We start from the raw sequence: 12,395 nt of genomic DNA, 5'->3' as shown, positions 1-12,395 counted from the left end.
ATTAGGTATGGAAGCCTTAGACTGATTCCCCTTTGACTCACATTAGTCCCCAAGTGATGAGGAGTATTCTCTCCTGATAAAGTATGTGATATTTGGTGCCTGACGCAGGTGTCTTATGATTTTGGGTAAGATATCAGACCCATGGTATCTTAAGGGCAAGGTCAACTTTACCAGACAGTATTAATGAGAAATGAGAAATACTTTTTGTTCTATGATGTAACCTTGTTATGTCGTAAAATCTTCAATAAAACAAGTTTAAAAATAAGAAACAAACATTCTCTGGTGGAGATAACTTATTGATCTGTGAGGAACCGACTGCTGGATATGCACAGATGGGTATAAAGATTTCCCTGTTCTGCCAGATGGAGGACTTTTATGCCTGTTACAATGGAACTGCAGTGCGCATGCTCGGCCTCCCCTTCATTCAATCCCTATGGGGCGCAAACCTGAGGATAGGTGATAAGTTATCATCACTGTACAAGCCCTTTAAGGTTCTTGTGCATCAAACTTGCATACAAGTGAGCAAACAAGAATGCCTGTAATAAAGAAGAAAATTGATTCAGCAAGCGGATACGAAACTAAACACGGCAAGCATGTACTATGCTTTCTATGGTGCCTATAACTGACACTAGAAATGCATTTCAACAAAAAAAATGTTAACGTTCTATATAAAAAGGTAAGAAAACCTCATTATCATCCCAGCCGAAGCTGCTTGTAAGGTCGGAGGTTGATGCAGCCTGTTGATCCACTAAGAGGAGTTGTGCAAACAGTCGCTGTAACTGCAATGGAATGATGCGAACCTGAAGAAGAACAAGACACAGGATGAAATGTGACAACAGGAGAAAAGTGTATGTCTTATTTCTGCTGTTTCCATGTCCAGAATTTTGTAGCAGCAGAGTCTTTTATTGCCTCTTAATTTCACGACTCTGATTACATTCAAGTACTCTGGTATCTCAGTCACTCCAACAGAAAATGAATGGAGCAGCAGCATGAATGTGTGACTATACCACTCCATTCAATCCTGGCCATAGTGAGGATGAACAGGAGATTGGTACTGCCATTCTGGTAATCGGCAATAAGAGTTATTCAAGGTTATTGTACCACCAATCGTAGGACAGAAGGCCCATGTACCTCCTCACCTGTCTAATCCAAGACACATTTCGCATTTTATTAATGGCTTGGCCTGTTCTGTACCTGCTCATGCTTTACAATGCAGGTGCTTGCTCAGATTAGCTCATGTGTATAGGTAAGGCCAAAAGCCCAACCACCGCTGGCGTTTTCCTGAAGCAGCTTCACCTGGGAAAACTTGGTGGCTTTGTCGTCTAAAAGATGTTGGCTACGAACCACTTTTACATTGCATCTAGAACAGGCCAATAACCCAAACAGAACATATATATAATAATCATAGGAACATGATGGTACCTTGGAATCAGGGACATCTTTCTCATCTAGAGATCCAAGCTCTTCAGGGTGCAGAGCAAAAAGGGCTTCTGTTAAAATAAGGACACAAATGATTATGAATAAAAGACGCTCCGTCACAATAATCATTTCTAAAATCTTTCTGATACAGGATAACATCTGATGATATAAATATTCTCAGTTTTACAGTTGGTTTTAGTGAATAGCTGTAAAGTAAAGGGAAATGTTACATATTACAGAACACAGACCAATCAAGCCTCAGTGGTGTCATGCCATACAATGGTATACTGGTGCAGCATTTGCCAAACCAAGACCTGGAATCCAGCCAGATCTCTGTGCTGTATCACCAGGGGGGGAAAAAAAGTTTTTTATTTTAATTTATTTATTTTTAAAATATTAATTATGGTTTTATTTTTGCTAAATTAGATAACCAATTTGAAGATGATAGCTAAGCTACCAGATATTTTGTAGCTGCATATTCTTTTTTTGCCATACATTACTTGCAGAAATCTTTAAAAATGTCTTCCCATTCTGACAAGGTGTAAAGAAATAAAGAGGGCGCAATCTCATCTGAACAACATGAGAAAGATTTCTACTGCTGCTCAATGTAGCTCTCAGTTTGCCTAGACATTTTAATTTCCATTGCCATATATTTTATTATATATTTGTTTCCTTAGAAAGATATCTACAAAAAAAAAAAAAAAAAAGGATTTTTTTTTCCGGTGAAATCACATAGGAACCTTATTAAATGCCCCATAACTGTTATCATTGGAAGTCTGCATCAAAATACAGACTTTGACATCTACGATAGCTTGTCCTCTGCCGACAGAGCAGTTCACAAAGGTTGTTGTTATTTAAACGGCTACTATAGAAGCCTGTAGGGTATTTGATTTATCTACCACTTCTCTGTCCTTAATGGAAATACTATTAGCACTGTACATAATATTTCTTATACACCTCGGAATTCTGGAGTGAAAAGTAAGGTCTGCAGCAGGGAGTTAAGGTAACAGGTGCTTCCTTGGTTCCGGAGGCCACGTAATCTGGTTTCTCCCCTTGGTTCCAGGATATCATCTTTGGATTTTGCTTTTCTGCCATTATTAACTGTATTGTTTGAAAGGAATGAGAAGTCTTCATCTTCTTCAAAAAGATCTCCAAACATTTCTGATGGAACAGTATAAATCTGCAAAGTGTAAAAGATAAAGTAAAGAACAAGCCACTATAGATAAGAGACCCACCATTAATAAGAGGCCGTATTTAAATCACCATATCTGTATTCTCAGATAATTGTATCTCGGTAATAAAGCCTGGCTATCACATCTCCTGCTTTACTATTTCACAGGGTCTAAGCCTGAGTTTGATGTTTTGCACTGTCCTGCTGCAATAATAGACCCCACTCCAACTCAAATGTATTATTGGTTGGGTTTTCCTACTGGGACCCCCACAGATCCCAAAAACGGGTGTTCTGTATCCCCCAAATAAATGGAGCAGTATTGTGCATGTATGACCACTCGAGGTAAGCACTTTTAATCACCTGCACTAATAAAAATGCCTTAAAACATTCTCTCTCTCTCATTATTCTGAAATTTGGCAAATATTAAAAATGATGGTAATCCTAATTGACCTAAAACGGGAAAGTTTACTCTGATTTCATGTCAGATATTGAGAAAAACATGCCTATGTGTCTTTTTATACAGTGTATGTAAACTTCAGGTTTCAACTGTACTTGTATGGGAAGTGCCCAAGCACCACTCCCATAGACAATGAACAGAGTGGTGATCGCGCACACACACACACACACACACACACACACACTACTACTCCATTTATACATGGAGACATGGGACCTCCATTCTCAGTATTCATGGGGGTCCCAGCATTTGGAAACACTGCTGATCGTACATTTATCATCTGTCCTGTCGGTAGGTGAAGTTATTTATGGCATAACCCCTTAGAGTGAAATACTAAAGAAAGACTAAACTTTCTGATTTTTTAACTTAAGCAGACACTTGAATTACCCGCAGATTGAAGACGGTCTGGGCCCTGAGACCTCCACAATTGTCCAGCTCAGCAGACAGTAGCGCACACACAACTATGCTTTCTATTGAATCTATACATGGACCTGTGTGTGCGCTCCTGTCTGCTGAGCTGCACACTTCTCAGGGGCATATTGCGCGATCGGTGGGGTCTCAGGACTTGGACCCTCACCTATCTGTTGGAAATTCAAGTGCCTAATAAATATGAAAAATTAGATAGAAAGTTTAGTTACTCTTTAATGTTATAATCTTTTACAAAAGCGAGTATGTGCGTTCAAACTTGTGGTAAGAGCATAAAAATATGTTGTAGTTCGTCTAGAATTTTATTAACTGGACCACATGACATAATTTATTTTCTATTAAATAATTATGCCGTTAAAGTAGTTTCCATGAATATTCCTGTTTGCCTCTCGGCACTGGGGATGGTGGGCTCCTCTTTCCTGGACCCCTCACATCCTCCTCTGTGTGCTGGGTGGGGGGCCAATATCAGTCCTGCACTATATCACCAGCAGATTCAGATCTCTCACTGGCTACGTGTAGGGAACATGATGGGTGTTGTAGTTCTTCTCACCAGTTACAATAATGAGGATGGCCTCCAGAAACAAACAGAAATTCTCACGAGGATAATGCATGGACAAGGAAGAAAGAAGACAGATATAACATGCTGCAGGAAGGTGCAGAGTTAAGGAGCAGTCTAGCGATCAGCTGTCACATTAGACTGCTAGGATTCCTGCTGCTGACAAATCACAGTGCAATCACTCGTGACATACAGGAAGTGCAGGGACTACCAGCTCCTCCATAGACGTTCCTATATCTACGAGCTTATAAGCCTGGCTCACTGCACAGAACTGATGCACGGCTGCACTGGACTGCAAGAATAGTTTTACCTGCTAGTAACTCGGCCAAGCGCACGGCAATGATTCCAAGTACAGGATCTGCTACCTGGGAGCCGCCATCTTTGATGTATATGCTGTCAGTCTTAGAGCGCTGCTGGGAAATGTAGTCTTAGCTGAGAGAATGGTACTAAGAAACACGGCCGAACTAACTACAAATACCGGCATGCAGTGCGCTTCCCGAGCTTTGAGAAATATACGGAGAGCTTCGAATAACTTTATAAACTACCGAACAAACTTTACAAATGAATCACTACCCTGTCCTAACTGCATAACCTCTTCATACCTGAAGAAGCAGAGGCTAGGCTGCTAATGACTGAACACAGTGTCTTACATTGAGGAATTAGAAAAGGGCCAGTTATAGGATTATGGGGCTTGTGCTTTTAGTTATTTCCTCCTCGCCTTCCAAGACCTAGAACTTTTGTGATAGACCACGTTCACACGTTCAGTATTTTACATATTGGTAAGCAAAATGCAGAAGTGGTGACGTGTTTCTATTATAATTTTCCTCTGATTGTTCCACTCCTGGTTTTGGCTTACAAATACTGAGGTAAAAAACTGACCAAATACTCAACGTGTGAACGTGGCCTAATACCAAATATGCAACATCTTACTGTGGCCAAACAGGCACAAATCGTGACGCTCCGTGGCAAATATTGACCATGCACCATAGTCACACCCATTTACTATTTATTCCTTGGCAGGAGAAGATTACAGTGAGGGACATTCAGCAGAAGCCCAAGACAGCAGGTCAGTGGTACCTGGCAGCTAGACAGGATGCCTACCAGTCTCTTACCTTGAGGCGTTCTGAACGCAGCTTTTTATTAAACAGGGCTGGTGTAACATCATTTATGCGTCATGCTCATCTTTAGGCTGTGTGCCCACTATGCGTTTTTTAAGCGTTTCCGCAGCGGCAGTTCCGCTTGGTAGAAGGTCTGCAATGTTCCCCAATGATAATCCGCATGTGCTGTGCACATGCTGCGGAAATTTCCGCTGCGGATTATCATTGCGGAAAAATCCGCAGCACTACCAATTATTTTGCGTAATCGCGGCGTTTTCCCTGCCATTGACTTGCATTGAAGAATCACTTAATATCCGTATCACTACATGTGCACATGCGGATATTAAGCGATTCAATGTGTGGATGGTACCCGGGTCTGGAGAAGAGGAGACTCTCATCCAGACCTGGGTACCATAGAAACTGTAAAAAAAAGAATTAAAATAAAAAATAGACATTATACTCCCCTTCTGATGGCCCCCGGTCTCCATAGCGATGCGTCCTGGCTCCGTGGTAGCTCGCGATGGTCTAAAAGGACCTGCCATGACATCATTTAGTTTAGTCATTTGATTGTACACTTAACCCCTTTACCCCCGGGTGGTGGTTTGCATGTTAATGACCAGGCCAATTTTTACAATTCTGTGTCACTTTATGTGGTAATAACTCTGGAAAAGACCCCACTAATTCTGAGACAGTTTTTTCGTGACATGTTGTACTTCATGATAGTGATAAAATTTCTTCGATATGACTTGTTTATTTGTGAAAAAAGAGAAATTTTGCAATTTTCATGCCCTTAAATCAGAGCGATAAGTCACACAAAATAGTTAATAAACAACATTTCCTACATGTCTACTTTACATCAGCACACTTTTTTTAAACATGTTTTTTTTTGTTAGAAAGTTATAAGGGTTAAAAGTTGATCAGCGATTTTTAATTTTTCAAACAAAATTTCCAAAAACATTTTTTTAGGGACCACATCACATTTGAAGTGACTTTGAGGTGTCTATATTACAGAAAATACCCAAAAGTGACACCATTCTAAAAACTGCACCCCTCAAGGTGCTCAAAACCACATTCAAGAAGTTTATTAACCCTTCAGGTGCTTCACAGGAATTTTTGGAATGTGGAAGAAAACAATGAACATTTAACTTTTTTTCACAAAAATGTTACTTTAGACCCACATTTTCTCTCTTTTTGCAAGGGTAACAGGAAAAAATGGACCCCAAACATTGTTGTGCAATTTCTCCTGAGCACGCCGATACCCCATATGTGGGGGGAAACCACTGTTTGGGCTCACGGCAGGGTTCAGAAGGGAAGGAGCGCCATTTGACTTTTTGAATGTAAAATTTGCTTGAATAATTAGCAGGCGCCATATCGCATTTGGAGAGACCGTGATATGCCTAAACAGTGGAAACTCCCCACAAGTGTCACCATTTTGGAAACTAGACCCCTCAGGGAACTTATCTAGATGTGTGGTGAGCGCCTTGAACCCCCAGGTGCTTCACAGAAGTTTATAACATTGAGCCGTAAAAATAAAATTTTTGCATTTTTCCCATAAAAATGTTTTTCAGCCCCCAATTTTGCATTTTCATAAGGGTATCAGGAGAAATTGCACCATACCATTTGTTGTGCAATTTCTCCTGAGTAAGCAGATATCCCATATGAGCGCCATTTGACTTTGAATGTAAAATTTGCTTGAATAATTAGTGGACGCCATGTCACGTTTGGGGAGCCCCTGATGTGCCTCAACAGTGGAAACCTCTGACAAATTACCCCATTTTGGAAACTAGACCCCTCAAGGAACTTATATAGATGTATGGTGAGCACCCTGAACCCCCAGGTGCTTCACAGAAGTTTATAATGTAGAGCCATGAAAATAAAAAAATCAAACTTTTTCCACAAAATGATCTTTTAGCCCCAATTTTTTTATTTTCTCAAGAGTAAGAAGAGAAAATGGACACCATAAACTGTTGTGCAATTTCTCCTGAGTACGCCGATACCCCATATGTGGGGAAAAAACACTGTTTGTATGCACGGCAGGGATCATAAGGGAAGGAGCACTGTGTGACTTTTTGAACGCAAAATTAGCTGGAATCGAGAGCGGGCGCCATGTCGCGTTTGGAGAGGCCCTGATGCGCCTAAACAGGGGAAACCCCCCTCAAGTGACCCCATTTTGGAAACTAGACCCCTCAAGGATTTTATCAATGGGTATAGTGAACATTTTGAAACCAGAGGTATGATACAGAATTTGATAACATTAGGTCATCATATTGAATAAGTTGTCATTAGTCTTGAGCGCAAGTGCTCGCTACTTGAGTTTGCATCGGTTACTCAGGTATGCACCAAATATCGCGGGTGCTCGAGTGACATGCTCGAGTCTCCACCCCACATGTTTCACGGTTATTAGACACCCAAAAAAAACCATGCGGGGATCGCCCGTGCATAGCAAGCAATCCCCGCGTGTTTTTTTTGGCTGTATAACAGCCGCGAAACGTATGGGGCGGAGAATCGAGCATGTCACTCGAGCACCTGCGGTACTCGGTGCATACTCGAGCACCCGATGCAAACTCAAGTAGCGAGCACTTGCGCTCAACACTGGTCGCCATATCGTCATCATTTTTTTTTCTTTACTTTTGAAAAAATCCCAACCCCAAACACAACCCTAACACAACACTAACCCCATCCCTAATACAACCCTAACCGTAACCCTAACACAACTCTAACCGTAACTCTAATCCTAGAGTTTATTTTTTACGCCGTTCCTCTTGCAGTATAAGTGATTAGACGACTTTATTCTTTGGGTCGGTGCGATTACAGCACTACCAGATTCATATCGGGTTTTTATGTTTAGCAGCTGACACACTAAAAGACCCTTTTATTTTTTTTGCAAAGACTAGTTTTTGCAATCATTTTTCCATATTTCGGCCGACAGCGTCATGTAACGGTTTGTTTTTTGTGGGACAAGTTGATGTTTTTATTGGTACCATTTTCGGGCACGTGACATTTTTTGATCGCTTTCTATTCCGATTTTTATAATTTTTTTTTTCATTTTCTGACACTTTCTTTCACTTTCACACTTTATCCCAGTATGGGACTTTAATTTTTTGCAGGCTGATCGCTTGTATAGCATAGGGATGCAGCAGCATCACTGTGCTATGCAGGCTGTCATCTCTGCACTGGCACAAGTTAGATAGATCGTGCACTGTGCATGATCTATCTAACTTCCTGATGCCTGGTGACCCAGATGTCGTCATGACGACATCGGCTCACCATGACAACAATCGGATCCCCGCGCTGAATGCGCGGGGTCTCCGATCCAGGGTAAGAGGGGCTCTCTTACCTCTGCCTGTCCCGGAAATGCTGCGATCGACTTCGATCGCAGCATTTCGGGGGTTATTGTGCTAGGAGAGGTTCGGGAACACACCAGGCATAGAGTACCGGGTATCAGCTGTCAGAATCAGCTGACACCCGGCTTCTGTGCGTGCGCGATCAGTGAGGCATAATAATTCATACCTGGTCATTAAGGCCCAGGTCACAGAGATGTATTATTACGCCTCACATCAAAAAGGGGTTAAAGCGTATACATTTTTATTGTATAAATCAATAGTACACATGAAAATAAGAAGCATTGTAATATACAGGTGTATCTCACAAATTTAGAATATCATCAAAAAGTTAATTTATTTCAGTTTCTCAATTCAAAAAGTGAAACTCATATTATATAGAGTCATTACAAACAGAGTGATCTATTTCAAGTGTTTATTTCTGTTAATGTTGATGATTATGGCTTACAGCTAATGAAAACACTAAAGTCATTATCTCAGTAAATTAGAATACTTTATAACACCAGCTTGAAAAATTATTATTTATTTATATAGCACCATTGATTCCATGGTGCTGTACATGAGAAGGGGTTACATACAAATTACAGATATGACTTACAGTAACAAATAAACAATGATAGACTGGTACAGAAGGAAGAGGACCCTGCCCTTGCGGACTTACATTCTACAGGATGGTGGGGGAAAAAACAGTAGGTGGGGGGTTGCAGCAACTTCGGTGTTGGTAAGGCAGCAGATCCAGTGGTGTTGATGAGGTAGTGGGGTCATGGCAGGCTGTAAGCTTTCTTGAAGAGATGGGTTTTCAGGTTCTGTCTGAAGGATCCGAGTGTGGTGGATAGCCGGACGTGTTGGGGCTCAGAATTCCAGAGGATGGGGGATATTCAGGAGAAGTCTTGGAGGCGATTGGGTGAGGAACGAATAAGTGTGGAGGAGAGAATGAGGTCTTGGGAGGACCGGAGATTACGTGAGGGAAAATATTGGGAGATTAATTCAGAGGTGTACGGAGGAGAAAGGTTATGGATGGCTTTGTAGGTCAGTGTTAGTAGTTTGAATTGGATATGCTAAGGAAATGGGAGCCAGTGAAGGGATTTGCAGAGGAGGGAAGCGGAGGAGTAGCGAGGAGAGAGAAGAATTAGTCGGGTGGCAGAATTAAGAACAGACTGTGGAGGTACAAGAGTGTTAGCAGGTAGGCCACAGAGGAGGATGTTGCAGTAGTCCAGGCGGGAGATGATGAGGGCATGCACAAGCATTTTAGTAGTTTGAGGGCTGAGGAAAGGACGGATTCTGGAAATATTTTTGAGCTGGAGGTGACAGGAGGTGGAAAGAGCTTGGATGTTGAGTTTGAAGGACAGGATAGAGTCAAGGGTTACTCCGAGGCAGCGGATGTCCGGTACAGGGGAATTTGTGATGTCATTTATTGTGATAAATAGATCAGGTAAGGAAAGTACTTGAAATGGAGGAAAGATGATGAGTTCAGTTTTGTCCACATTGAGCTTGAGGAAGAGAGAAGAGAAGAAGGAGGATATGGCTGATAGACACTCTGGGACTCTGGACAGCAGAGAGGTGATGTCTGGGCCAGAGAGGTAGATCTGGGTGTTGTCAGCGTATAGGTGATACTGGAAGCCATGTGAATTTATGAATTGTCCCAGGCCAAGGGTATAGATGGAGAAGAGTAGGTGTCCTAGAACAGAGCCTTGAGGGACTCCAACAGAGAGAGGGCGGGGTGAGGAGGTAGTGTGGAAGTGGGAGACGCTAAATGTGCGGTTGGAAAGGTATGAGGAGATCCAGGATAACGTAAGGTCTTTGATGCCAAAGGAAGAGAGGATCTGTAGTAGGAGGCAGTGATCAACTGTGTCAAAGGCAGAGGACAGGTCTAGAAGGAGGACTATAGAGAATTGTCTGTTAGCTTTGGCTGTAACTAGGTCATTAGTAATTTTGGTCAGGGCAGTTTCAGTGGAATGATGGGGACAGAAACCAGATTGTAGGTTGTTGAAGAAAAAGTTAGAAGAGAGATGGGAAGAAAGTTTAGCATGAACATGTTGCTCAAGGAATTTGGAAGCAAATGGGACCAGCGATATGGGGCGATAGCTTGACATAGCGGTCGGGTCGAGGGATGGCTTTTTGAGGATAGGCGTGATTGTGGCATGTGGAAGGTACCAGAGGTTAGTGATAGGTTGAAGAGGTGGGTTAGGGAGGAGGTGGGATGGGATGGGGTCGAGTGCACAAGTGGTGAGGTGTGATTTGGACAGGAGGTGAGTAAGCTCTCCTTCAGTGATGTTGAAGAGTGAGGTTATAGGGGAAGGGCATTGGTCTGGTATACAAAGGGGTTGTGGTGGTCGGACAATAAAGACTTGCCTTGATTGGTCAATCTTATTTTTGAAGTGTGTGGCAAAGTCCTCAGTAGTGATGAGGGTGGTTGGAGGGGGCAGTGGAGGGCGGAGGAGGGAGTTAAAAGTGTTGAAAAACTTTGGGGTTGTAGGATAAGGAACATACGAGGGTTGTGAAGTAGGCCTGTTTGGCAGAGGTGAAGGCTGATTTGAAAGTGAGTGTTGCTTGTTTGAAATAGTGAAGTCTTCTTGAAAGTGTGTTTTCTTCCAATGCCGCTCTGCAATACTGGATACTTGTCAAAGCTTTTTAGTGAGGTTATTGTGCCAAGGTTGCCTATTGATTCGTCGCACTCTGCCATGCACGAGAGGGGCGACTGCATCAATAGCTGATGCGAGGGTGGCATTGTAGAAGGCAGTGGCGATGTATGTGTCATGGAGTTAGGATATGGATGCCAGTGGTAGAATAGAGTCAGAGAGTGTGTGGGTGTCTAGATGTGCGAGGTTTCTGCGGGGGTGCGCTAGTTTCTGGACATGGGTGACAGGAGAGGAGGACAGGGATGAAAAAGTGAGTAGATGGTGGTCAGATAGGGGAGAGGGGATGTTGTGAAGTTAGATAGGGAGCAGAGACGGGTGAAGATGAGGTCTAGTGTGTGTCCGTCTGTGTAGGTGGCTAACGAGGACCACTGAGTAAGTCCAAAAGATGAAGTAAGTGACAGGAGTTTGGAGGCTGCCGACTGGTGTGTGTCAATGGGGATGTTGAAGTTGCCCATGATGATGGTGGGCATGTCAGCAGAGAGAAAGTGAAGAAGCCAGGTGGAGAATTGGCAGTGACCGGGCCCGGAGTTCGATATATAATGGCCACTTGGAGGTTGGAAGGAGAGTAAATGCGGACAGAGTGGACTTCAAAAGAAGAGAGAATAAGGGAGGGTAGAGGTGGGATTGGGTTAAAGGTGCAGTTGTTAGAAAGGAGAAGACCCACTCCTCCGCCATGTCTGTTGCCAGGGCGAGGAGTGTGGAGGCCGCCGTAGCACAGCGCAGCAGGGGAGGCAGTGTCAGAGGGTGTCAGTGTTATGATCTGCAACATATACTAAGGAAAGATAGGGGAAGCTGTCCCTACAGTAAGACTAAGCTGAATCCCTACGATGTAGCAGGCTGCCTGTTCCTTGTGAACAGACCCGCCTTAGTCCTCAGCTAGTCTGAACGAAGACCTATAGAATTAAGGGAGGGGTCCCTAAATTAACTAAGGACTGGGACAAAAAAGGGACACCTCCTAAACAGGAGTTGTTGCAGAGCACAAAAGACAAACTGACAAAAAGTACTAGAGGTCCCAGAGGACCAAGCGAACTGACAGAGATAGGCACCGAACCACCTGGCTAGAAAGACAGTCAAACAACACTGAAGTCCAGCAAAGCCAGAAGGGCGGAGCTGGAATATATAGGCAGATGGTCACGTGACCGCAAAACACAAGATAGAAAAAACTAACAGGAGGGTTCTAACAGTCAGCCATGTTTCGGTGAGGCCCAGGAAAGGGACATTGCGGGCGGTAAAGAGGTCATGAATCACATGGAGCTTATTGCAGACAGAGCGTGCATTCCAGTGCTCCA

At 43.0% G+C, this 12,395-nt stretch overlaps 1 protein-coding gene across 1 annotated transcript in view; it reads right to left on the bottom strand.

Annotated features, from left to right (window-relative positions):
* Positions 1 to 4,453, bottom strand: part of USP40 (ubiquitin specific peptidase 40) — a 77,175-nt gene extending 72,722 nt beyond the window's left edge. The window contains exons 1-4 of the mRNA XM_073646729.1: positions 4,340 to 4,453; positions 2,377 to 2,599; positions 1,423 to 1,490; positions 687 to 800 (exon numbers count right to left, since the gene is read on the bottom strand). Of these exons, the coding sequence (XP_073502830.1) occupies positions 687 to 800; positions 1,423 to 1,490; positions 2,377 to 2,578 (384 nt within the window). The 5' untranslated portion in view covers positions 2,579 to 2,599; positions 4,340 to 4,453. The remainder of the gene's footprint in view (positions 1 to 686; positions 801 to 1,422; positions 1,491 to 2,376; positions 2,600 to 4,339) is intronic.
* Positions 4,454 to 12,395: the final 7,942 nt, after the last annotated feature.

Source organism: Phyllobates terribilis, unplaced genomic scaffold, assembly GCF_046119375.1.
Source record: "Phyllobates terribilis strain yellow unplaced genomic scaffold, ASM4611937v1 Scaffold_9__5_contigs__length_417890890, whole genome shotgun sequence".
Taxonomy (NCBI): Eukaryota; Metazoa; Chordata; class Amphibia; order Anura; family Dendrobatidae; genus Phyllobates; species Phyllobates terribilis.
Note: the sequence above shows the minus strand (reverse complement) of the source record. Positions and strands in the feature narration are given on the sequence as shown.